The following is a 25,712-nucleotide window of genomic DNA, read 5'->3' on the forward strand; positions in this document are numbered from 1 at the left end:
TGTCCAACAGTTTTTTTTTTTTTTACATAAACCTTTTTTTAACCATAGCCTTATCAGCAAATAAGTTGTTTTTATTCAAATATACTTTCTGGATTTTGCTATCACAAAGCTAATAAAATCAGATACGTTATGAGACATGATGCCCATTAAGACATGATTTATAACATTTATATAGGCTTTCCTAGGTTGGTTACCTAAATGAAGCGGTGATGTAACTTGAAGACTTTACTAAACTCATGCATTTCGCCATACTAACCTGTACAATGGTCAGAGAGGACTCCCAGAATGCATGAAGGTCAAAGTTCATTCCTCTGCTCATCGCTGCTGTTACCAATAAAGCACCACTGGACTGGGTCTACCTCCCTGTCTGTGGCAGGCTCCCCCACATTAACAAACACAACGTGACATAATCTAGCACATTAGTGATAAAAACACAGGCCACACCTGCACAGGTACACAAGAAGGTCACTAAACTCATGCATTCGATGGAAATTGTTGAAATTCTCTGGATAAGAAGCTAAATCAGTACTATCCTAAAGCATAAATGGTAATCAGTGCAGTGTAACCGTTAACTTGTCTGGCTTGTTTCCATTTTTTTCATTTTATTTATTTGTTTTCTCTTTCTGTCTTTCTCTCTTCTCTTTCCCTCTGTTATTGAAGGTTTTTTTTGTATTATTACTATTGTTGTATTGGTAAGAGTATTTTTTTTCTTGGAATGTATTTTTTTTAAATATAGGTATGCTTTATACTCGGGTGTGTGATTTTGTATGTTGCACTTTGAAAACTTAATAAACATATATTTAAAAAAAAAAAGAAGCTAAATCTTGACCTGAGGAGCCTTTTAATAAAAGCAGAGGTAGAAGTGTTCAGTTTTCATGTGTACCGGTACTCTCACACACATCATAAAGGTAAATTAAGTGGTGCCTTTGTTGGATTTGCTCATTTCAATAGTGTAAAATTCTGTATCTTTATAAGGTATGTAAGTCCTATGTTTATATCCACGCTGTTGTTTAGCATTTTAATATTTCACATGTGATGTTAAATGTGTGTTTTTCTGTTAGAAAATAAAATGATGTGGGATTGCTGACAGGTTAGGGATGCTGAAAGGTTAACAAACAAAAACTGTCTACTGACACCGCAAGCTTGCTGAGGAGGAGGGATTGCCTCTCGTGACTCATAGTGATATCATTAGCTGGCATGGAAAAGAAGATCTGCCCTGACTGGCATAACGGGCTAAATCTGAAAGTGTTGGACTGTGGTTAAATATTATATACAAAAGATCAGTTTGCCTTACGAAGTGCCTTGAGATTAATTTTGTTTAAATCTAGTGATATGTCCTGAAACTGAACTAAATTTAGTTAATAGTGCTGTAATAGGCCATTTATCCTTTAAAAATAGTTACGTTGCAGTATCTGAATTGAATTTAGGGCCAGACCTTGGTTTGACGACAATATTTTCCTATTCTTTTGGTTGTAGCATTAGTTTTATTCTTTGGGCCAATTTCATGCTGCACAATAAAAGTGTAATTGAACTTAAGGTCCGGATTGTGGCTGATTCCTCACACCCCAGCCACAAACTATCTCAGTCACTTCCCTCTGTCATGAGGATGCAGTCCATCAGGCCCAAAACCTCACACCACAAGAACAGTTTCTTCACATCCCCTACCAGCCTTATCAACAAGGCACAGAGACCCCCATGACACTGCCTCTCTCCCTCCCTGTTCAGGACCTACATTAGATAATGCACAGTCTACTGTGTATATAGTATATAGCTATGTATGTACTACGTACTACGTCCTGTTTCTCTAACCGTGACTGAGTGGATGTGCTCTCTTCGTCCTCTGGCATGGGAGCTGCCTTGGAGCTCGTCTGCCTGACTGTGTGTTTCCTGGACGGGGCCGCCTTTTACAGCTGCTTTTTGTATCTCTGCTTCTGTCTCCTTAAACCCCAGTCTGCCTCAGCAGATGGCCGCTCACACTGAGCCTGGTTCTGCTGGAGGTTTCTTCCTGTTAAAAGGGAGTTTTTCCTCTCCACTGTCGCTACAAGCATGCTTAGTGTGGGGGATTGTATTTGAGTCAATGAGTCAATGCAATCAACTGGTTTTCCTTAGATAGAAAACTTTGTATCAATTTGACTGTATGATCTGGTTGAACTGTAAAGTGCCTTGAGATGACATGTGTTGTGAATTTGGCGCTATATAAATAAACTGAATTGAATTGAATATTGTGTATAGTTTAATGTATGTTTTATATTGTATATAGCTCTAGATTCTGTATGTATATCTAATTTGTCTGCATCGTCAACACAAAGGAAAATTCCTTGTAAGTGCAAACTACTTGGCAATATACTTGGTTCTGATTCTGATAGAATGTTTTTCCCATAGAAGTTTTGAGAACTTTAGCTTTGCTATATGGCAATCAGGAGACTGGACATTTATGTTGTGTTATGTTTGCTCGTCTCTTTGATATTGTTGATTCACTTAAACGTTTGACTGAAGTGAATCCTGAGCTGCTTTACAAGTTTAGGGATGATTCATGACCTCCTGGTTGCATGGCAGACTGTGCCACTCCCAGAGAGGTTCACCACAGCTGTATGTTAAGTTGTAGATTATTGCTCTAATTTTGGCTGTTTCCCCTAAGTCCTGAAAATAGCCTGTAATCATTTTACAGCCTGACAGACGTCAAAGACATTGTTTTTCTACTTTTTTCCTCTTAGAAGATGTGAGGCTCTCTTTCAGTTTTTATTTAAGAATCCAGCAGGTTAAGTAACAAAGTCTGGGGTTGGCTTGTGCAGGGAGCTCAGCTTTCTAAATACAGTCAATTTATAATCTAAGGTAAAATTGATTACTTTTTGGTTAAGTTAACTCTCAGAAGACATGAAAAATGAATTTAAAAAAAAATGTATTTAGTATTTAATAAACCAACAGCGTGAAGGGCAGATCTGGGTAGATTCAAAAAGCAGTGGCTGTGGGATTCTGGTCCTCTGAAAAACAGGGCATAGGGTTAAAACGGAACATGACTGAGAAATGATTGCAACAGGCTTACTTATCAGAGTGAGATTCCTCCGCTAAGCAGAGGTGAGTGGGATCTAAGGCTGTGGCTGAGAAAAACGGGTCCTTCCAGTGGAGGTTGTTAGTGAAGTCCACAGCAGCGGCTGAGTGGACAGATTGTGCAAGGAAGAGCGGTTCTAGTCTATTTAGCTTCTCAGAAGAGTCTCTTAGAGTGAAAGCTCTTTGCTTAAAGGCTCGTTAACTCTCAGGGACAGTGTTCTGAAAAAACATGAACAAAATTACTTTGATGCACAGAGGTTGAAAGAGCACTGGAGGGCTTGAGAGTTACCAATCAGAATAACATGGAGAATAGTTGCCGTCCTTCTCCTCTTAAGTGTCCAGGTTGCTGATGATATGCAGATGTAGAGGCACCGTACCTGCAGCTGATGACCCAATGTCTGCAGCAGCTCCAGGAGAAGCCCTCTGTAGGGAGTTTTTTTTTAAACTTTTTTTTTTTTAATTATTGTATTTTTTTGTGCCTTAAGTTTGTTGCTCCTGGTCCACACTCCTTACTGGTTAGTGGTGGTAATACATCAAACTCTTGTTTGCTAAAAAAAAATTAATAAAAAAAAATCAAGAAGAAAAAAAACCTCTTTTTGGACAAACCCAAGGAAAAATAACCCAGCCAGAACTACTCCTTGAAAATTAGTAGTTAGTTTGCTGATCTGAAAATAAATTTGGAGAAAAAGGAAAAAAACGGGGATGAAGGTTTTTATACAGCCTCTCTACAAACTTTCTGTCTAACATGTGTGCTTCTCACTCTTCAGTGGCAGATCTAAAAGGATGAAACAAAAACAGTGCAAATTGTTAATTGTCTGTTATATATTTTGTTAACCAAAGAGCCATTTACAGCTCTGGACACCTCATATCTAGCAGATAATAAGTAATTTCCCTCTGGGATTATTAAAGGATTTCTGATTCTGATGAAAAATGTGATCTTATTGCAATATAACTGAAGCTAACAATTCATCAACTTAATTATTCAATGGTTCATGAAATACATTTTTTTAAAATAAATTGGCCCAGGGGAACTATCAGTTGTGGTTTATATTCCAGTATATATCATAATTTATTCACCATACATTAATTTTGCATAATTTCTTTAGTATTGGGGAAATAACAGCGACCAGGAAAAATTGTAAAGGGACATTGCCCCCCAGTTGGCCCCTGAGTAGAACCGCCCATTTTGGTCTGGATGCTGTCAGTTTTCCAGTGTTCTGTAACAACCCATCCTAGAATATGCTGACACAGTGAGATCTGATGGACTTTATTCACTTATAAGAAGCCTTTAACCTATATCCTTTTGTGAAAGATAACTACATTTAGGAGTGTACCAATGAAGGGGAATGTAAACATATGTTAGTTTAAAAGTATCTCCTGAAATCAATCAACCATCAGCAGACATCAGTGCCTTTTTTTTTTTCTTTTTTTTTAGCAAGAAAATGTTTATAAGGGTGGTCAGTGTAGATTGACCGTTACCTTTCCAACAGGAAAATTAACGAGCAAAACATCCATATTTTCTAAATAAAGATAAACTATACATCCCCACACCCTTTAGTAACAAGTAGACGCATATATCCAAACATCTGTGCTTTCTAGACAAAAGCTATAGTGGATAAAAATATTTGAGGTTTGAGTTCTGTGGTGAAGATCTTTTCTATTGTCATTACTTGCCTACTTTTATCAATAATCATTCTGCATAAAACTGATATTTACTACAACTAATATCTACATACATTTATTATTACGTTTTTATTAAAATAGTTACTTATCTATGATTTCACTGAAGACTCCTGGATGACTTGCAGTGATGCATCATTTCTTCTTTACCCCATAAAAAACAAAAACTACTTCTGAAAAGAGCATGAATTCTGTATTTATCATCTATAAAGTTAGATTATTGGTGTGCATAATCAACCACAGTGTTTTTGTTGTCAAGTAATTGTTAATATATGAAAAATTAAAATATATTGAATATTCCAGTTGAGAATATTACTTCTGCCACTGTCTGAATGAGAGGGGGGAAATGGTAGGGGTGGCCAATGATTGGCTAAGGGTGGCCATGGCCACCCCTGGCCCCCCATCTAGCTCCGCCCCTCTCTCCCACAATGCTTACAATTTGATCACTTTTGTATTTTATTGTTCTTTGTCACTGCTGAGCTGCTGCTAAAAAAAAAGTCAATTTCGGAAAGCTTTATAAACGAAATATTGTTTTACATACACTCTGTGTATGGAAAATGACTATGAAGTTTGTCTAAAGTCTGCTAAGTTTTTGCGCTGATTTACGACACGCCCCAGTTTTATGTAATTTAAATGTGAATTACTGATATGATTAAGCTTTTCAATGGTATTAAAGGTTTTAAATATAAATTCTTTAAGTGGTTAAAAACATAAATCTACCACAAACGTTTTTTGTGTTTCTTACGTGACAGATGTGAGAGGGTGCGGGGGGGGAGGGGGTTAGATAAGTTTCTGGAACCAATCAGAGGAGGGAGAAAACGGTGACGTGCGGTGACGCAAGGACCAGGGGGAGGGGGAGAGTTTAAAGCCTCTGTGCTCCAGTTCCTCCTTCCCAGACAGTGCTCCGTTAGGCCGGGTGGAGGAGGTGCCTCTGTGTTTCATAACCAGCCGGTGGTGGTGCGTCTCCCTCCTTCAAAATGGCAACTATCAGGACTCTCAGGAAGCTGTGCCAGCACGTCCAGCACCAAGTCTGCAGCCTGCACACATCCACCTCCAGGTGAGCCGAGGTGTATCTCCCCGCAGCAACAACCGAGGGGACGTTAAACACATCCCATCACTGCATACTAAGCTGCCGTCGGACATAGAAAATAAAAACTAGATTTGTGTCCTGGGCTCTTCTCCGTGGTGTCTTAGTGCGCCATGGACGAGAATCCCGGTTATTTTACTCATCGGTTTGCTACATTTGATTGAACTAAATGTCCTGTTTGTTACATTGTTGCATGAGGGAGCGCCTCTAGCGGTTCGCCGGTAGCAATGCAGCCTGCTGGCTGGCTGATGAAATCTGGCAGAGTGTTTGCAGTCTGGGGGTCTGAAGGAGGCCAGTTTCAGCTGGGGGTCGAGGTGCTGGCTATCCTACAAGAAAGATCAATGCAGATAAAGGAGAAACAAAGTTTAATCCTTATATTTTATAACTCAAATCTAAAATAAAACAGTGGACAAATTAGTCAAATATTTTGTTTCCTCTAATACATTTATTTATTTTGCTGTAGAAATGCATAAAGACATTAAAATGTCTTTAAATACAACTTTAAGGTAATTGATGAAAATAAAGCCATGTATGCATGCTTTGGTCTAGAGCTGTGAAATATTACCCTTTAAAAATATTCTAATGAAATGTTGTGGTAGGCCTGCTATTGTGATAATGATGATGGTGAGATGAAGAAAATATATATTTATTTATATATATATATATATATATATATATATATATATATATATATATATATATATATATATAGTTTTTTTTTACTTAGATTTTATTGTCATTTTGTTCACAAAATGTATAAAAAGAAATTTCATTCAGTACAGCTCTCAACACATTTCCATTTTTAAAGTGCAGCAGGTTTTTCTACTTAAATCTCTATTAGGCAACTGTATGGCTGTAACAGCATAGCAAAACAATGAAAGCCTGACGATTACAGAATATGCTTTTGGAAAAATATACAAACTTCAAATGGGCTTCATTAAGGTACCAGTAACGAAGTCTGATTTAAACCACTAAACACCCCACAATCATCAAATGTATCCATTAACCAATGAAAAATAACATTTCTGACAATTTTCGGGTGTTTTTAAAAATTGTTTTAATCCATCCTTAAGCCAATATATCAAAAGTTTTATTGTGAGCATATATATATATATTTTTTTTTATGAAAATGATTTCATGAGACAAAAACCCACCCATATTTGGATCCTTTTTTTGCAAATTTAAAATAAAAATAAAAACTTTCTAATTTGCTATTTTAAATATGAACTTCAAAGGTTGTACTTTTAATATTACAGTTCTTTGTTTTTGTGTTTTCAGATAAAAAAAAAAATCATCCTCTTTAAGACAAAGGGAGCACACTATCACTCTATAGAAAGATTAAATATTTGAACAATGTTGTGCACTTTTTATTCCAAATTTACACTTTCTAAATGTGCTTTGTTTTTTATTGTTTTATGAAATATTCAACTTAAACTACTACTGCTACTAATTCTTTGTTGTTGTTTTTTTTTTCTCCCACACTGTTTGTATTTGATCATTGCTGCACTTTAAGTAATGGAAATATCATGAAAGCTATACAAAACGAAATTTCCTTTTGTATAGAAAGTGAAAATGAAAGTAGTCTTAGATACTATTTATAAAATGACCCATGCATGGTTGTAAATACATTGATGCATTTATGCATTCAGTTTTCATTAAACTCAGACACATTTTATAAAAAAATTATTTAGCCCTACAGCTGTGGCGTTTTCTTATTGTGATAGCGTGACAACAGTTCAGCATCGCATGTTAAGACGCGTCACGTTGTCTGCCATCAGTTATGTAACAACGATGGAAAACTTCGCATCCCGTGAGGAAATTTAGTGGGAGCGTGCTGTGTCTAGCCTGACTTTGCATTATCGGCATCTGATGTTACACAGAAGGTGGAAGAAACCAAATCCCATGGGTTCAGCACATGATCTGAATGATCACAAGATGGATAATGTCAAACCAGTGGTGTGCTAGGCACATGTTGCTCCTTAACATCCAGACTTTTCCAAATTAGTAAATGTGGGACCCAAGTGATCTTTTTTATATTAATCACTGAGTAGTGATGGCTTAAGGGTAGAGTTGCATAATATTTACTGGGTCAATTTTATTGGAATATCAGTATGTGCATTATTACAACCATGAATTTAATGTAATAGAAATGTCCTGAATTTCTGCACACTGGGGAAATACATATGAACGATCATGAAAGTGAAAGGGAAGTGGAAGCACAAAGCTTTGTAGTTATTGCAAATCTAAAATATACGAAAATTATGTCTATAGTAGATAAAATGGAATACTAAGATGAAGGAAATGTGCAGCGAAGTAGAAAATAAAATAAACTTACTGAGTTTCTCAGGGCGGTGAACAGCTGTTAAAGGGGAGGATCTGTTATAAAGCTGTATGGAAGCAATGTTTGGTTGGGTATTATATTTCAGGAGTCATGCAATGAGATGCTTCTTTCCAATAATATAGTTGCCCTGCTGGAAAAACTCTCACTGTTCCACATGTAAACATCTGATGTAGATCCTACACATTTTAGAATACTAATGGAAAGTGATCATTGAGATGATGGAAAGAAGAACAGAGGAAAGAAGAATATAGGTTAATCCCTTTAAATGTCATCACTGCAATATTTTGTGCATATTTTTTCCTGAAAATGTGTTTCCCAGATAAGGAACTGGATTAGTAAAAATAAAGTAGAAATCCCAAAGCGGTTCCAAATAATTAACTGATAAAGAAATTTTCATCTTTCATTTATAATTATATCTGAATAAATATCAAAGAAGTTGAGTTAAAATCTACTCTACCATTTGCTGTCCTGCAGTCTCTGCATTTTTCTCTTTTGGTTGTGATACTTTTTCTGATGTTAATTGGTTTTGGCAGACCAACAGAGGTCGTTACATCACTGATGATGGCTCATTACTCTCTAGTTATTATCTATTATGGGTATTGTTATATAATATAGTTGGGAATTGCAGAACTGGGGCAAAGTAGTAGCGTACCAGTAGTTTTAATGATGTATGTGATATCTGGAATGGAATTATGTCAGGGGGAGAGTTGTTGCATCTAATTTTGGAAGCTGGATCTGGTGCATCTCCAAGCTGCATGGCTGAGAGGCTCTACAGGGTTCAGGTGTTAAAAGTCTCAGTTAAATAAAGTCTGCGTCCAAAAAACAAGAAGTTGCTACTGATTAGGTTGTTTACAGCTTAGGTGAAGTGATGCACTCTGCTCAGTTTTCATCGTCTTATTCCTATTTATAGGAAAATAAATACCGGTACTAATAATTTTTTTCCTGTCTTATTTTCTCTGTTAGGGCAGAGGCGGTGGTCATCTCAGGGAGGAAGCTGGCACGTCAGATCCGGGAAGAGACCCGGGCCGATGTGGAGCAGTGGGTCTTAGCCGGAAACAGGAGGCCCCACCTGAGCGTCATTCTAGTCGGAGACAACCCAGCCAGTCACTCCTACGTTCTCAACAAGACTCGGGCTGCAGCCGATGTCGGTAAGCAGGGAAATCCATTGCTCTTCAAAGCCAAATGGTGAATGATTGCAGTCGGCATCTAGCATATTTTGATGCAAAAGCTCTTCGTTGTATGTCAGTATAGTGAATCTTATTAACTCCACCAAGGAGGTTGTTTTTAGGAGAATGGGCGTGTTTGTTTTCCCGTGTACACGATAACTTCAAAAGTTATGGACTGATTTCAATTAATTTTTTACCAGAGGTGCGCCTCATGCAAAAGAGCAATTCATTCAGACTTGGTAATGAGCCAGATCATTTGCAAGTTTTAGCTCTTGGTGGAAGTCACAATTTGTGGCAAAATGTGCTGCATGGTGGAGGTCTGCACACTCTGAGTGCTTTTGTAGTTCATTATCTGCTCATTTGGTAAGTGTTTAAGAACTGCCATTTCCCTGGGGAATGATTACAATGTAACACAGATTTCCATTTCTTTAAACCACCCCTCAATAAGAGAGTAAAGATCATGCCAGTTATTAAGACTGGACTCTATATCCAACAGGCAGACAGTAATTATTTATATCCACAGAGAGTTGTAAATTAAATGCTGTGATATGAGTCTGCGTCGCACTAAGAGGATTAACTGTATTATAAATAAATTCAGCTCAGAGTATAGCATGGACCTGTAAGGCCTGTAGAGACTTTTCTTGCTTCGGACATGGTGGAACCAGTGGGGAATGTTAAACATGAATCCTTCAATACTCTCCTTTACCTAACTTGTTGGTCTTTGTTCTCTCATTTTACTCCCACAGGAATTTCAAGTGAGACAATTCTCAAACACTCAGAGATCAGCGAGGAGGAGTTACTGGACTTAATCTATAAACTCAACACAGACCCTCAAGTAGACGGCCTGCTAGTCCAGCTACCTCTGCCTGGTATGCCATATAAGGCGCATGATGGGAGGAGTCTGATAAGTTTTCCTATTGGCAAAAATAATAAGATATATCTAACACGTCCCTGTTTTAACTCAGAGCACATTGACGAGCGCGCGGTCTGCAACGCGGTGGCTCCAAACAAAGATGTAGACGGCTTCCATGTTGTAAACGTTGGCCGCATGTGCCTGGATCAGTCCACCATGCTTCCCGCAACGCCCTGGGGAGTCTGGGAAATTATCAAACGCACAGGTAGAACTGGCCTCTTATGCCGAACACTGTAAGAATGCTACTTTAGTCAATTAAAAACAATATTTAACTTTTACAACTTGTGTCTTTCAGGTATTCCTACCTTTGGGAAGAATGTTGTTGTTGCTGGACGCTCCAAGAACGTCGGTATGCCCATTGCCATGTTACTGCACACAGACGGCCGTCATGAGAGGCCTGGGGGTGAGTTGTAATATATATATATTTTTATTCTTCTGCTTTGTGTACTAAAAGTCTCAATGAGATACAGTGAGGTTTTAAAATGAAGCATTTCTTTACAAATCAGAGTTATGCATACCTTGTAGGATGAGTTTCATATCCTCTTGTTTTCTGGCCTGCAATAGGTGATGCAACAGTCACTATTTCACACCGTTACACTCCAAAGGAACAGCTTTGCCAGCACACCAGATTAGCAGACATTGTTGTGGCTGCTGCAGGTTTGTCACTGATTGCTTTTCATCTGTAATCTTCCCGTTATCTTGATTTTGAATGTCTTATCTTAACTAACTGTTCTCCACATGGCTGTTAGGGATTCCCAACCTGATCACAGCTGACATGATCAAAGAGGGAGCTGCTGTGATCGATGTCGGAATAAACAGAGTCCATGACCCTGTCACTGGGAAGAGCAGACTGGTTGGAGATGTGGATTTTGAAGGTAGCTGAGAGAACTTTTTTTTTGGCACTGATTCAATGTTGCCTTCATCTTGTTAACTTCCCATTTCTACCCTCTGTCAGGTGTAAAAAAGAAGGCTGGATTCATCACCCCGGTTCCCGGAGGAGTCGGGCCGATGACTGTTGCCATGCTCATGAAGAACACTGTCAAAGCTGCCAAAAGTGTCCTGCAGCTCCATCAGGAGAGGGTCTGTGTGGCTGTTGCATCCTAAAAGGGCCTCACAGCAAAACCGAGCAACAGCAACATTCCTTCCAGCAACACCCGCTTGTTTTCTTATTTGGAGCAGCGCAGTGAGCTCCACTTTGCACACAGAGTGGAAAGATGATCACTTGGAGGCTCTTCCTCCTGAGCATCAAGTTCGGCCGTTTTTAGCCTGTTACACTAACTCATGCAGAGGCATGTGCTTTGTAACAGTATTTATCATTTGCAATGTACGTCTTTGGTGGTTTTAAAGAGAGATTGTTTCTATTTATTGCTACAGAGACAATATTTTACACATAAATGCAGACTTGTGGCAGTCTATGACTCTTGGCAGGAGTGTGTTAAGGGCTATAAGGAGCAAGATTGTTTTTTGAAATACAAGCTTTAAAGATCCACTAATGCCTTGCAAAAAAACTATGAAATAAATATTGCAATTTTCTTGCATTGTTGCTTCTTGTGCATAAACATTTCTATATTGGAGTACATATATTAGACTGTAAAAAGGACTTGAAATGCTGGACATAGCATATTTAAATGGGTAGATGGGCAAACCAACCTTTACAGGGCCTAGCAAAAGCATTCATTTCAAAGAATCAGAAAATCATTAGGATTTTCATGATACGCAAACGATAAATGTTCAACATTAAAGTGGCAGAAATGAACAATTTTAAAATATGAGGTGTGGCGTACTGAGCCCCATAGTTTATCTCTGATTCCCTGCATGACCTCAAGTAGTTCTAGTTCCCTTTGGAAGAAGTAAATGGACTCCAAATGCGTCTCATTAGATCTCTGTATCTGTAAAACTGATCTGTAAAGGCATCAGGGATTTGTTCAGTACATGCTTAAATAAACGGCATCATGAAGACCAAGGAACACAAGTTTGAGAAGTTCAAAGTGGTGTTTGAAGTATTGCCCTTAGAAAACCTCAACAAACCATCTTGAATGCATCACCTGATAGTGGAGAGAAAATGGCTAAGTATCGGATGAATCAAGGAGCAAGCAAGTGGCTCAAGGTAACTCTGAAGGGGATGAGAAGATTCACGGCTCCTTAAGGAGACGCCTCCACAACTCTGGCCTTTATATCAGTATGGCAGGAAGAAATCCTAAGGAAGCTCCATTTGAAATTTGTCACAAGCAATGTAGGAGACATAGAGAAAAGGTCAATGGTCGAAAAGGACTAAACCTTCATGGTGATGAATAGAGACGTCCTTCATTAACCTATACAACTGTTTTCTGTGCCATATTTTTATGACTAAATGTATTTTCATTAGTTATATATTACTACAATGGCTCATATGAAAGGTAACTTGTATAAATGGAGTAAGTTAAATTTAACATTATGGGGAAAAGCAAACACAGTGAAAATGGACATAGACCCTCTAAACTGTTGAACTGTAAAGTTACCTATGTGTATACCAGGGGCAATACTAAGAAGTTACAATACCATTATCCAACACTTTGCTTGCAATGCTGGTAAACCCCATATTAACATTAATCAGCTCTGCCAACCAGGAAAAAAAAGGGGCTTAGCCCTGCCTGATACAGAATATTACAGTATTTCTTTTGAAACGTCCAAACTGGCTGAACATTGGGCAGGGGAAATCAACCTGAATTAGGTTTTAATAGAATGACAGCTTCCCTCACCATTCAGACCAATAGATATTTTTAAAACAGTCAAATAAAGGGAATAAAACAAAAAAATCATGTCTTGAAACTTTCTAAAATCGTATGGCTTGAGGTACATAAATAATACAAGCTTGTTACATATGTGCAAAAATACGACCCCTTGTGGCATAACCCACAAATTAAAATCAATAAACAGACTTTACTGGGCACAGTGGCTAAGAAAATATATTAGAACTGTAGATGATCTACTGGAGGGAGACATTTTATGTCATATGGAAAAAAATGAGTGTTCCTCATCTGTCCCATCTAGTAGAAATTTTTCAGATAGATTTTGAGTCAGTGGATCACCTGACCTGGAACCCATTGAAGAAAGCACATTTTAATTTAAATAAAAATCCTAGAAAATATAAAATTACTTAAAATGAAACAAAAATGAGTGCGTCCTCTTTCCCTTGTAGTAGAACTACTTCAGACAGATTTTGAGTCAATGGGTCACATTACCTGGAACCTACTGAAGAAAAACAATACATTTGAATGGAGAAAATGTTTAACAATATGAAAATGACTTCTAATTAAATTAAAATGTGTGTGCCTCGTTTATGTAATCTAATAGCACGATTAGATTACATACAACAGAGCGCGACTGGCCGGAATCCGATCGACTGTGAGCTGCGGAGCTTGAATATCCAATATTCAACTGCAAACTTCAAGCCCTCCAGCCTTCAGCCAGCCTCCCCGCGGCGGAACTAGGAACCTTTCTTATGTGGAGGCGCGGAATTTAGAGACGAACAAACTTCCGGCCAGCGCTTCCTGCAGCGAAGCCGCTATTACTGTAAACAACTTGTGTTTTCGCGATGAATCGCAGCAGATCGTTAGATAAAGTGACCAGGGAGAAAAAAACAGAGAAAAAGAAACGCAGACGGTCTTCTTCCTCCTCCTCTTCCTCCTCCTCTTCTTCCTCCTCCAGCAGGAGCAGGTCGTCTAAGAAAGCTTCTCATAAGAAGAAGAAGAAGACAGGTTGGAGCTGGCTTGTTCATTGAAAAAAAAAATTATATATATATATATATATATATATATATATATATATATATATATATATATATATATATATATATATATATATATATATATATATATATAAAAAAAAATCGAGTCTCAAGCTTCCTAAGTATATGTTTCTCCTCAGATGGCAAAGAGCAACGAAAGAGGCGGAGGACGCGCTCCTCATCTTCATCATCCAGCACATCTTCATCTTCCTCCTCCTCGAGTGATGAGAAGAGAAAAAAGAAGAAGAGCAAAGCAAGAAAGAAAAAATTGAAGAAGCAGAAGGCAAAGTTAAAGAAACAGAAGAAAAAGGAGAAAAAGAAGCTAAAGAAGGAGAAGAAACAGGAGGCAGAGGCATTGCAGAGTCCTGCAGTCAAACCTTCATCATACCTGGAGCTGATGCAGAATAGAGAGGAGGAGGAGGAAGAAGAGGTGGAGCTCGGACCAGGTGAGACATTCAAGAGACATTGATGAAATATCTGTGATATGTTCTATGAAATACTAAAAGAAGTCAAAAAAAAAAAATTAAACGACAGGAGCAGACTGTTAATATGGAAGTACGTGTCTGTACAGACTAGGGGTGGGTTTTGCTAAATAAGTCACGTTTCGATTCGTATCACGATTCACAGGCCACGATGCGATTCTATCACAATGTATCACGATACTTGAATTATTGCGATGCATTGCAATATTTTGTCCTCCATGTTTTGTTTTTTAATGACTCGGCGCAGTATCCCGCGGCCGGAAATGCTTGTGACACAAGGCAGTGTGCATCAACACATCCGCAGCGACATCTACTGGACTGGAAGTTGTATTACACTTGTTTTTGGCTGATGTTCGCTAACCATACATGCAATTTTATTTATTCATTTTTTTTAAATTAATAATCGATACTTGGCATCAAGAATCGATGCAGTACATCACAAAAATTAGAATCACGATGCATCATCATTACGATTATTTTGCACACCCCTAGTACAGACTGAGCAATACTGGATGGAAAACCTTTGAAAAGCATGGCGGGCAGTCTAAAAACTGATAGAGAACATTAACTAATCTCTGCATTCCTGTAGTGATAGTCTTTAGACAGATGAGTCTAAAACTGAATTCTAAATCCCTTTATTGTCCCACAATGGGGAAATTCACCCTCTGCATTTAACCCATCCCCTTAGGGAGCAGTGGGCTGCAATTGTGCGGCACCCAGGACCAATGAGGGGTTAAGTGTCTTGCTCAGGGAGCCCAGAGCGGAGGCTGTGGGGATCGAACTGCATACTTGCAACCTTCTCAGAGCACAACCACCCTGTTCTATACAATAGGCCAGCACTGTTATTATTATTGGATACCGGAACAGCATGATTGGTGTTAGTATGATTCTTCATTCCAACCAGCATTAGAAGCATCAGAGTGGAATAGTTATGGTTTTAAGGTGCATTGATTCAGCATTATGTTTGCATATTTACAGTTTGCAATATAAGGGATGAAAAAAAAGAATACATTAATTGATAAAGAAATAAAAAAATGAATTAAAACACAAATTCATAAATACATTGTGACATTTATTCTTAATTATGTTAGTTTTGGTCCTCCATTCCAGCTGGACCAGAGGTCTCATTAAAAAGCTTACCAATGTTCCCTAACCCAGGATGATAACCTGATCATTATAAATAAAAATAAATATTAATGAAACCTTCTGAGATTTATGACTACCAAGCATCTTTATCTGACTTTCCACCTCTCACATAAACGCTTCAGTTTTTTTGATCAGATGGTTCATTTAAATACACAATAACATGCATGTGGTGCTTTTCGTCGACCATTTATGGTTGAATGTGGGCAGAAGATGAAGTGTTAGCGGAACATAAAATGCTTGTTTTCCGGCCTGCATAGATCAGGATTAGTATTTATTTATTTTGGCTTGCTCCATTTTTGGGTGTTTTCTGTGTATACACTATTGCTATGGATCCTACACAGTGTTTTATGAATGAGACCTCTGACTGGTCCACCATGAATCAGAGCAGGATTGAGATACATGCTAAAATGGAAAGTTGGCGCCAAATGAAGACGCATAAAACTGCTTTACATGCTGGAAACCTAGCAAATATGCCTAAAGAGAGGAGTGGGTCAACTTTGCCCACTCTTATATTACTAACTATACATGAAGCATCTCACTGATGTCATTATGCAGACAGAGAGGGTGGGACTTGTTGGGGGGTTGTGTGCTCTGACCTTTTTCACACATAATACCCATTTTTGTTTATGTTTTGCTAAATAAAATGTTTTGTTCTCCAGTCATGACTGATGAGCAGAAGGCCCGGCTCGCCACAAAGAGACCTCTAACTAAGGAGGAGTACGAGGCCAGGCAAAGTGTGATCCGCAGGGTGGTGGATCCTGAAACTGGAAGAACCAGGTCTGACACAGAGAGATGTTTAACTGTAACTTAACAACCATGAAATGAAACTCTCCAGTCTTTTGATGTTTGACCTTCTTCCTTCCAGGTTGATGAGAGGAGAAGGAGAGATCATCGAGGAGATAGTGACCAGAGAAAGACACAAAGAGATCAACAAGGTGAGCAGAACATCATTGAGCTGATGTGGAGAGGGTATTGGTGCTGTCAGGTGGATGATAAACATTTCTGTTTTATCCATTAGCAAGCTACAATGGGAGACGGGAATGCCTTCCAGAGGAAACTGGGAATGAACAGATAGAAGATATATAAGCTGCTTCTGTGAATTTTTAAATCATTTGGATTTATTTTAATATGTTGTGAAGATGTTTACATTTGTTTGGACTGTTGACATATGTTTCTTTATCTCACATCACCTTGAAGACAACTGGTATTATAAAACACAATAAATCTGATTTAAATATTCTATTTATGTCTCTTACTTTACACCCATACGGCATCAATTTGTCCTTTTTTAAATGTATACTTATCTTTCTATTCTGTGTGTTTGAGGTTTTGAGATTTTTTGTGTTTAGGGTTTCTAAGTTTTCCACTTTGGATTAATTTTTTATTTTCAACCCTCAGGCCCTGTCCTTATCCTAATGTCTTTGAAGGCAACTAAACTCTGACATATGAATAAATCAGGTAGATATGGGTCCTAACCAGTCTGATTATTGTTCTCATATTATAGGTTTGAAACAGAATTAACAACAGAAACTAAGAGGATCTTTTTTAAAGATGTCCATACTTGAGTTCCTTTTTTTTAGTTAACAGATTATTTGATTCTCTCAAAATAGCTTCCAACTTAAAGGTTTTTCAGCACCATTACTGGTCAGAATGCACCAGAGGGAATTTATTTAAAGTATGATATTTAAAGCCAGAAACTGAACAAATATCTTGTCAAAACAGTATTAAAGGAGAAGTTCGTTTTTTTACACTTTAAGCCCATTTTCTGTAGTGTCCAGGATGAAATCGAATGATCGACACCAAAAGTTTGACAATTGCTCCTGTCTCTGCTTTTTGGCTCATTTAGAATCAACCCCTGGCTGCTTTAGAATGGCTTGCATAGAGCATGTCCGATAATGTCCTTAAAACAACCTTAAACGTTCTTTTTTTAAAATATGCTACTCACCGTGTCGTCAGCGCTGTTCAATGACGTTCCAAAAAAAGTTTCGTGAAGAAAAAACGTTCCTGTAGTGTTTTATTTAGCATTTTGTAAATCCCATTGAGTTCTGTAGGAATAGTCAATATTCCGCTGCCACCGGAAATGGGGCCTGTTTACACAGTTGTAGTCTTTTCGCTTCACTCTGTGTACTCCGACGTCGAGAATCAAGAATCCACCTTTCGTATTCCATTTTCAGAGTTTTTTAAAGTGTTTAACAGAGACGTTAGCACCTCGACGTGAACAGCGCTGACGACCCGGTGAGTAGCATATTTAAAAAAAAGAACGTTTAAGGTTGTTTTAAGGACATTATCGGACATGCTCTATGCAAGCCATTCTAAAGCAGCCAGGGGGTGATTCTAAATGAGCCAAAAAGCAGAGACAGGAGCAATTGTCAAACTTTTGGTGTCGATCATTCGATTTCATCCTGGACACTACAGAAAATGGGCTTAAAGTGTAAAAAACCGAACTTCTCCTTTAACCCTTTCATGCATAGTGGTCACTACAGTGGACAGTTATTAAATGGTTGTTTTCTCTTAAATGAACATGTTTTAATGTCACATTTGCACATATGTTACTACAGTGGACGCTAATGTATCATCCTGCCACTTGTCAAACTGCCACCTACTCCTCAGCCTTTGCAAGTGACTTTTTTTTCCTCAAAAAAAAAACAAAATGGCTGACAGAGGAGCACATGGGTTGTGAGGGAGAGGAATATCTGCTCATTCCTTCTATTCTAGGCGATCCTTGCAGGTAAAAAAAATATGGGGCCATCAAGTAACAATAGTTTTCTTTGAAACAAAACAAAACAAGGTTATATCAGTTGCACAAATGCGCATTGTCCACCCAAGTGGACATGTTACCAACTCCCTAAAGAAAGTATATTTTTTAAAAAAATTTATGAAAATGTTTTTTTCATTCATAAAGAGTAATAAAAACACTTGGTAAAAAAATCATAACATAAACTATCGTAATTCATGCATGAAAGGGTTAAGTATGAAGCATGGAGGTGGCAGCATCATGCTGGTGCTCTGCATACACTGGAGTGACAAGAAAGTACCTCAAAATTCTTCCATTCTAAACAAGATGTGAATCCTGGACCAATGATCCCAATAAATTGTAATTTTTTGTTTTTATTTTGAGAATAGAGGAGCCCAATGCTGGTTATTTTTTGTCTGTTATCCTGAACATGACAAATGAAAGGATTAAAAACAGCAGAACTCCCCAAGAACTACAATTGCTCAAAACTACTTCAAAAAACTGATAATCAGAAGCTAAGTGGTTTTTCTAGATGTTCCCGCAGAACTGAACAGGATTTGATCTGAGGCCACAGCTAAAGCATGTTTACTGTAAAAGATCGAGTTCAAACTAGAGGCAGTAACAAAGTTTAAGCTGCAGTAAACCTGCTTTATTCGACACCTGTTGTAAATTATTTGTGGAATAAATTACACCGATGTGTGATAATTGAAATAAACAAAAGGGCCAACATTTGTTAGTTCTTTATAGTTTCTTTATACACTCTTCATAAAATCACAAGGGAATGAATAGAATGAAATATAATCCTACAAGATCTGCAACCTGTACAATTCTTACATTTCATAAGATTATCTACAGATAAATATATAAACCAGCCCCCCTCAGTGAGGTGGTTAAAGTATTATGCAAGTCGTCATGACTCACTGTGGCAACTCCTGAATATGGGAGCAGCTGAAAGGATACATTTATAAATAGTTGTTAAAAGAGGACTAGGTCTGGACTAAACCAAAAAGATTTCCAGACAGATTGCTTAAAAACTGGATAAATATGTAACATCAGGTATTTATTTAAAGTCATGCCAGTGTGTATCCCATCTGCTGCTGAACATAGTGGCACTAAAATACAGGCTTTCTGCACAACTGGACTCAATCGATGTGGGATATTTTCTTTTTTTAAAGATCAACTATCCTCTGCATCAGCTGACATGTTAAAAACATCAAAATATGTGAGCGAACTGAACAAACTTTTTGTTTTGTTGTATAATTTCAGTTTTAATGAACCTGGGTTCACTGCACCGTGCAGATAACTCACTTCGAATAGATGCCTGTGAAAAAAAAAAAAAAAAAATTTACAACAAAAACCAAGTGTTTCCATAGAAAGAACCCAACCGTAACCATCGACACATTTATTAGGCCAGAGCCTCTTTATTGTGAGAAATCTCCACACATCGCTATCTTGGTGAGCTAAACCCTCTGCAGTTTGCAACTGTTAAATATGAGGGTGGGGGCTGATTGTCAGTGCACTGTGACGTCTGTTTGATCCAGCTGTGCTTCTGAGCAGCATTGCACACTTTCCCTTCCATCTGAATTAATATGGATCCACTGCAGTCAGCGCTGAACGCGCCTGTTACACCGAGCTCCACACTCATTGTCTTTCCTGGTAAAGAGATGTAAAATGCCTTAATATGAATTTATCTTGTACAGCAGCAGCATATTATCACACGAATCCAACCTTTCATGTATATTTAATCGGTAAAGGAAAAAATAAAATAAAACCTTATATGGAGAAATGTGCAAATTCAACACGATTTGGTGTCACCAGGACCGAAATAATAACCTCTTACCTGGTCAGTGCATACTGAGTGAAATCTTTCAAATCCCTCCTATGGTGGGAAACCATTCCTGTGGTGCCTTAAGATATTTTCAACTATTATGCAAAAAGACGCAGATTGAACAGTTTTTTTGTTTTGTTCTTAAGAAGCGGCCCACTGATCATAGACATTAATGCTAAGGGCCTTTGGAAGAAGAAACAGACCCACCGTACCAAAGTTCCTCCACCTTGCCCACCTTACACCTTGATATGAGATCAAACCAAAAGTGTCGAAAAGAAAAATAACTTAAGGAGGTGAATAATGAGTGCTAATAAGGAGTTCTTAGATAAAATGGGTGATTTTGTACCAATCAAATATTGAATTCTTGCCCAACATTAAATAAATATACTGAAATGACAGGTTGGAGTTTTAAAACTTACAGTGTGAGGTTATGCTTCTGCAATAGAGGGTGAAGTTGTACTTTTTGTTTTGTTAAAAGCATCTTTACCAAAGGAGTCAATAACCATGGAGATCAAACACAAGGGATGAGCAATCATATGTAAAATAAAAAAAGGCATGAAAATGTACCAAACTTTATAAACAAACAGCAAGGATTGTAACGCAAGTCTCGGCTCTGCGTTCATCGTTTCCATAACGTATTGTACAGAATTTACATCTGGTGCCTCGTCTTCCAGTAAAGGTGCAGCAGAGAGGGAAACCGTAACGTAGGGAAGAGTAATCAAGAACATTCAACGCCTAATTTACAGCTCAGTAATAATCAGAGCGGGGGAAAAACTCCAAAATTTCCAAAAAATGTCCAATATTTAACATACCTTACAGTATATGACACAAGATAACAGCTCTGATACAACTCCAGTGATCTGCAAGTTGAAATGATTAATACAATACTGTGCAAGGCAAGGATTCCTGCACCTTTGGCTGCTGAAACTCAAGTTTAAAGAGAAAATAGATAACATGGCAAAAAAATAATAATCTCAAAACAACTTTTTGTTCACAAAAAAAAAAAGATAATTTATAACACAGCCATATAATTAAATAACAATGATTATCAATTGTTTCACCCTCATAGTAAAGAAGACACTTTAAACTGGCCTTCAGTGGACCAGATACCAGATCTGCACTGTGATGTAACAATTATGTACAGGCCTCATTCAGGCCTTTAATGATATACTTACAGGATTTATTCCAATGTTAAACACACAGGAGACCCTTATGTGATCCTCTGTGCCTCGATGCAGCGTACGCTTCAACGCTGCTCACTTTGGCACCTTGGCTGTACAGTAGTTTATTCTAAAGTTGGATCAGGTGCAGTAAAAACCCAGCTGGAACCATAACTAAAGGCTCAGTCCGGAGTTTTCTCCTTGTATTGGAGGAAAACTGCCACTTTAAGTCTTGGTTGAATAATTTCTGTTTTGCTTAGATTAATTTTCCTATAAATTGTTGATAGATGATAAACACTGTTTCTTTTTCCTATAAATGGACTCAGTTCAATGTAAATCAAGTGTCAGCTGTTTTTAAACATTTACAACTGAATAGAAGGGTTTATACCAAGATGTCCAACACAGAAAGTTGGTGCCTGTTGCTGGCTTTGGCCGTATCTGTCATCTGCGCTGCTGTAATCAGTGAAGCTGCTTAACTGTGGGACCCTGTTCTCTTTAACAGCCTGTTGGAGGAATTCTGACCTGATATTAGCTGAACAGAAGAAACCTTTTAGGTTCCTAAAGCATTATTTATTCCTGTTTGTGTAACATGTTTCAGACGGAAAAAAAACCAAACAGCTTGCAGTGAAGTCCTTTAGTAGCCGATAAGTGGTCTGTAGCACCAATCCCCCTGTGGTGTTCCAGCCCACTTGGTTCAAACTAGCAGCTTTTTCACTCTTTGCCTTCTTCCGCCATTGAATTCTCATTTGGGGTTGAAAGGGAATGGCTCCAGCTTGGTGCTGCCGCTGCGCCCCCAGCAGCTCGCTGTAATGCTCATGCTGCGCTGCGTTGCTCCCGCGCCCTGGCTATGGGTCCGCTCCAGCCGCTCGCGCTCAAGCCGCTCGCTGTCCGACTGGCTCTGTGTGCGCTCGGGCCTGTTGTGGCCCGTGGGGGAGCTGGGGGCTGGCTGGGAGGAGATGGTGCGCAGCAGGTGGTTTCTTTTCCTAAGGAAGTCGCTGTTTGCGCCCAGGCCGAAGCTTCCCTTGCGCAGAACCATCCGTGCGCTGCTGGTCTTGGCGGGCCGAGCGCGTTGGTTGTATTCCAGCTGGGACAAATGTGCCGCATACCCTTCTGTGATAAACTGCAGAGAGGATCAGGCATTACATAAAACGCATTAATTGGCTGCAGCAGGTGGAGTATTAGATCAGAATCCGACTAAGTGCTACCTGGCACAGGTTCTGCATCTTCTTGGAGGGTCTGCCGACGATGTATATCTGAGATGGAGAAAGGCCGATGGAGGTGTAGACACAGATGTCTTTGGTTGATCCATATCCAGCAAAGATCTTCATGTTAGACTGAAATCAACCCGCAAACAGAAGAGAACAGATTATCTTGGTAAATTACAGAAAATGTCTGTCTAATTTTTTTTTCCTCATGTAAAACGATCACAGTCTTGTATCCACACCCATTATACAACACACAAACTCTGAAGCCATTCCCTGTTTTTTTCTTATTATGAAGAAAAGGGGAAATTAATAAAAAATTCACAGATAAACCCCTGAATAGTGGCATCAAATGAAGGCAGTCCTTTCCCTCTGACACGAAAACATGAGAAAAGGTTCAAAGTCCAAAATTATGACATAAAATGAACTTAAAAAGGAGGGACTTTCCAGATTCTAATTGATACCCAAATAAATATGTAACACCGTCTAACCTCTGTCAGGGTTTTGAGGAAGTTGGCCTTGTGTCTACGAGGGTCATGGACCAATCCGTCACAGAAAGAGACGATGCCGTGTGGGAAGTTGTGCTGAGACAACCAGGCCACCACCCGCTGCTTCTGCATGTCTGGACGTCCCGTTACATAGATGATCAAATAACCTAGATCCTGCCAGTGCCTGCAAAAGATATAAATGACTTTTATTCTTTAATCTAGAGGAAACCTAAAATGAGGCTAGATAGGATGACCCGGCTACCTGACCACGTCCACAGCCCCTGCCCTCACTTTGGGGTCGCTACCCATGATTGACACGCTGGCAGCGAACGACCCGTCGATGCTGAACACTACAAACTCAGTGCCTCGAGGTACGACGGTCAGGTAGCTGTCTGCAAAGGTGTGGTCGCCCCTGGGAAAGGACAAAAAAAAAAACCAAACTAAGAAAATGAAAACCAATATGGTACACACCTCTGGGAAGATGCACCTGACTGGCAGCTCATTAATCACGACACAGAGTCCGTTGGAAAAGGTTACCTGACAACCATTTTTACAGGGTAGACTCCGATGCCTAGGCGCTTGTTCTCAGGGATGGTAAAAGAAACACGGCCGCTGCTCTGAGTCACTTGTGTGTCGAAGTACACCCATTCTCCTGATGGAGGCTGGGTCATGATGTGAAGGTCGACCTGTGCATGATAAAAAAAAAAAAAGCTATTGAAATGAAACAGGTTTCTGACAGCAGGTTGAGTTCTGCCTGATATGCAGGATTACCTTCTCCCCGGCTAGAGTCACCATGTCCAGAGGGCCGTACAAGAAGCGGCCTGTGATGACCTGCTGGCTGTCTTCGGTGAACACAGAGTCGTTCACACGATGGTTGGCAGTCACGTTCTGTCATATGAGTAAAAATAAATATAATTAGGAAGATAAAGTCTCCTTATGCACACACACTTAAACCCCTTGCACTTTTTTCCTATTTTCCCATGTGTCAACCATGTGGGCAAGGAAACACAAAAGAAATAAAAAGAAAACATGGTATGTTTTTTATTTTTTCCATGAAAAATTCTAAGAATTATGCTTTGCCAGCACCAATCACAGCCTTAAGTCTTCTGGATCATTCTAACATGAACATTCCTAAATATTAACCATTCTAATGTACCCCTGGCTCTGCAGCACCTAGCAGGTTTTCTTCAAATGTTGTCCTTTATCTATATTCCCATCATCTCAGCCCCTGCTGAGGAAAATAATCTCCACAGCATGATGCTTCTACTACCATGCTTCACTCTGGGCATAATGCCTTGAGTCTGCTGTTCAATCTTTGTTTTCCTTCACGGTGTTTAACGCTTAGAACCAAAAAGTTTAATTGCTCTTCTCAGCTTTCCAGATCCCTCATCCTAAATGTTTGCTGTTTGAATTTTTCTGCTGTGAGACAACTTGAAAATGTTTTCTTGATCTCAGACCCACCCTGATCTTGACGTGAGTCCTCTTGCGGAGCCACTTTTCCCGGGGTTTAGAAGGAGTAAATTCAGACACTTCTTTCCCGTCCAGCTCCAGGATGCTTGAATTTTCATGCCTCATAACCTAAAAGCGGAGATTTATTAGTTCATCCTCTGAATCTCTAAAATGGCAGGTTCAGTTTAACGACAGAATAAATAAATAAAAAAAAAATTTAAGTCCACTGACCTGTCTCAGGAGGAAAGACACAACATCTGTGGATTCCCAGTAGGAAGCATGGAAGAGGTGTGGTAAAGCCACTGTTGGAAAGGCGGTCAGAGCATCGGGGCAGTACAGAGCAAAGTCCAGACGCTTTGTGCCCCACCAACGTGCTGCAACTGCAAAGGGGGAGGAGTTGAATATGGCAGAGGTACAGGAGAGGAAACTTAAGGAGAATGTGATCACAGCAGTGCAAAACCCTTGAAACCCAATTAATCAAAAAAGTAGAAGCAATCTTTTCAAAAAGAAAAAAAAAAACAACGGCTTCACCTCTTCAGCTGCAGAAGAGAAAGAAAGGTGTTTATAATTATTGTAGTCAAAGAAATCATGCGCTGCATCAAACGTAGAGAGGTGGTTAGAAATAATGACCAAGTGTTTATCATGTTAGCAAGGTTTTAATAAAGAGGAAAGTGCTAAATTTAAGTCTGAACATTGATCCCAGTAAGTTTCAGTGATTGCTTTGAGTCCTTGAGAAGACCATTTGGAAAGAATCCCGGAGGTGAGGAAGGGGGGGAAATACTTTCTGCAGGAGCAGCATGGAGCTTTTGGACAGTGCAGAACACCCTTGCTGTGATTTTCCCCAACTTCAGAAAAAAATACCTTGATCAACTTCAGCTTGGGAGTCCAGTGACACAAGATCACATATAGCACAGTCCAGGCCAGGCGACAGCCTGTCCCTGTAATCTGAGGTGAAACTTAGACATTCGCTTGAGTCTGTCTCAACATCCTGGTCCGGACCCGGGTCTTCGTCAGGAGGTCCTGCAGCTGGATCAGCCTCAGCTTTTTTATGGGACTTTGGTGGATTTTTCGGCTTGAATTTGTTTATGGGTGTTAGGGCAAGTTGGGACAACAGACTGAGCCTACTGGGTTGGTTAATCTGCTCTGATTTGGCTACATAAGGGGAAAAAAAAACAACAGGAAAACGTGTGATAAAATGGATGCATATATAACAGAATAACAG

The 25,712-nt window shown here is 39.0% G+C and overlaps 3 protein-coding genes across 10 annotated transcripts in view; 2 read left to right on the forward strand and 1 right to left on the reverse strand.

Annotated features, from left to right (window-relative positions):
* The first annotated feature begins 5,607 nt into the window (after window positions 1-5,607).
* mthfd2 (methylenetetrahydrofolate dehydrogenase (NADP+ dependent) 2, methenyltetrahydrofolate cyclohydrolase) lies at window positions 5,608-11,773 on the forward strand. Its single transcript, XM_038295482.1, has 8 exons — window positions 5,608-5,785; window positions 9,120-9,304; window positions 10,069-10,191; window positions 10,288-10,440; window positions 10,531-10,638; window positions 10,800-10,892; window positions 10,985-11,110; window positions 11,191-11,773. The coding sequence occupies exons 1-8, from the start codon at window positions 5,706-5,708 to the stop codon at window positions 11,337-11,339; spliced, it is 1,017 nt and encodes a 338-aa protein (XP_038151410.1). The 5' UTR covers window positions 5,608-5,705; the 3' UTR covers window positions 11,340-11,773.
* A 1,946-nt stretch (window positions 11,774-13,719) lies between these two features.
* Window positions 13,720-16,871, forward strand: arl6ip4 (ADP-ribosylation factor-like 6 interacting protein 4). The gene is made up of 5 exons (XM_038295483.1): window positions 13,720-13,972; window positions 14,142-14,447; window positions 16,289-16,406; window positions 16,495-16,564; window positions 16,648-16,871. Exons 1-5 carry the CDS (start codon window positions 13,810-13,812, stop codon window positions 16,702-16,704), a joined length of 714 nt encoding a protein of 237 aa, XP_038151411.1. The 5' UTR covers window positions 13,720-13,809; the 3' UTR covers window positions 16,705-16,871.
* A 3,876-nt stretch (window positions 16,872-20,747) lies between these two features.
* The window catches only part of LOC119790119 (membrane-associated phosphatidylinositol transfer protein 2-like), a 59,090-nt gene continuing 54,125 nt past the window's right edge, over window positions 20,748-25,712 (reverse strand). For 5 of the 8 annotated variants that reach the window (XM_038295473.1, XM_038295477.1, XM_038295475.1 and 2 more), the window contains 9 exons: window positions 25,352-25,642; window positions 24,722-24,870; window positions 24,503-24,619; window positions 23,813-23,929; window positions 23,579-23,727; window positions 23,304-23,453; window positions 23,045-23,225; window positions 22,557-22,685; window positions 20,748-22,471 (listed from right to left, as the gene is read on the reverse strand). In XM_038295473.1, the coding sequence (XP_038151401.1) occupies window positions 22,094-22,471; window positions 22,557-22,685; window positions 23,045-23,225; window positions 23,304-23,453; window positions 23,579-23,727; window positions 23,813-23,929; window positions 24,503-24,619; window positions 24,722-24,870; window positions 25,352-25,642 (1,661 nt within the window). In that variant the 3' untranslated portion in view covers window positions 20,748-22,093. The remainder of the gene's footprint in view (window positions 22,472-22,556; window positions 22,686-23,044; window positions 23,226-23,303; window positions 23,454-23,578; window positions 23,728-23,812; window positions 23,930-24,502; window positions 24,620-24,721; window positions 24,871-25,351; window positions 25,643-25,712) is intronic. The other 3 variants (XM_038295478.1, XM_038295481.1, XM_038295479.1) reach the window with 1 other exon arrangement.

The sequence above is a fragment of the Cyprinodon tularosa genome, unplaced genomic scaffold (assembly GCF_016077235.1).
Source record: "Cyprinodon tularosa strain WSP-4 unplaced genomic scaffold, ASM1607723v1 ctg356, whole genome shotgun sequence".
Taxonomy (NCBI): domain Eukaryota; kingdom Metazoa; phylum Chordata; class Actinopteri; order Cyprinodontiformes; family Cyprinodontidae; genus Cyprinodon; species Cyprinodon tularosa.

What these genes read in the sequence shown, in the direction of transcription:
- mthfd2 (XM_038295482.1), top strand. Translation starts at nt 5,706, where the DNA reads ATGGCAACTATCAGGACTCTCAGGAAGCTGTGCCAGCACGTCCAGCAC. An exon ending in TCGGGCTGCAGCCGATGTCG is followed by an intron (nt 9,305 to 10,068) that starts GTAAGCAGGGAA and finishes TTACTCCCACAG; the next exon opens with GAATTTCAAGTGAGACAATT. An exon ending in AGTCCAGCTACCTCTGCCTG is followed by an intron (nt 10,192 to 10,287) that starts GTATGCCATATA and finishes GTTTTAACTCAG; the next exon opens with AGCACATTGACGAGCGCGCG.
- arl6ip4 (XM_038295483.1), top strand. Translation starts at nt 13,810, where the DNA reads ATGAATCGCAGCAGATCGTTAGATAAAGTGACCAGGGAGAAAAAAACA. An exon ending in AGAGGTGGAGCTCGGACCAG is followed by an intron (nt 14,448 to 16,288) that starts GTGAGACATTCA and finishes TTTGTTCTCCAG; the next exon opens with TCATGACTGATGAGCAGAAG. An exon ending in GACACAAAGAGATCAACAAG is followed by an intron (nt 16,565 to 16,647) that starts GTGAGCAGAACA and finishes TTTATCCATTAG; the next exon opens with CAAGCTACAATGGGAGACGG.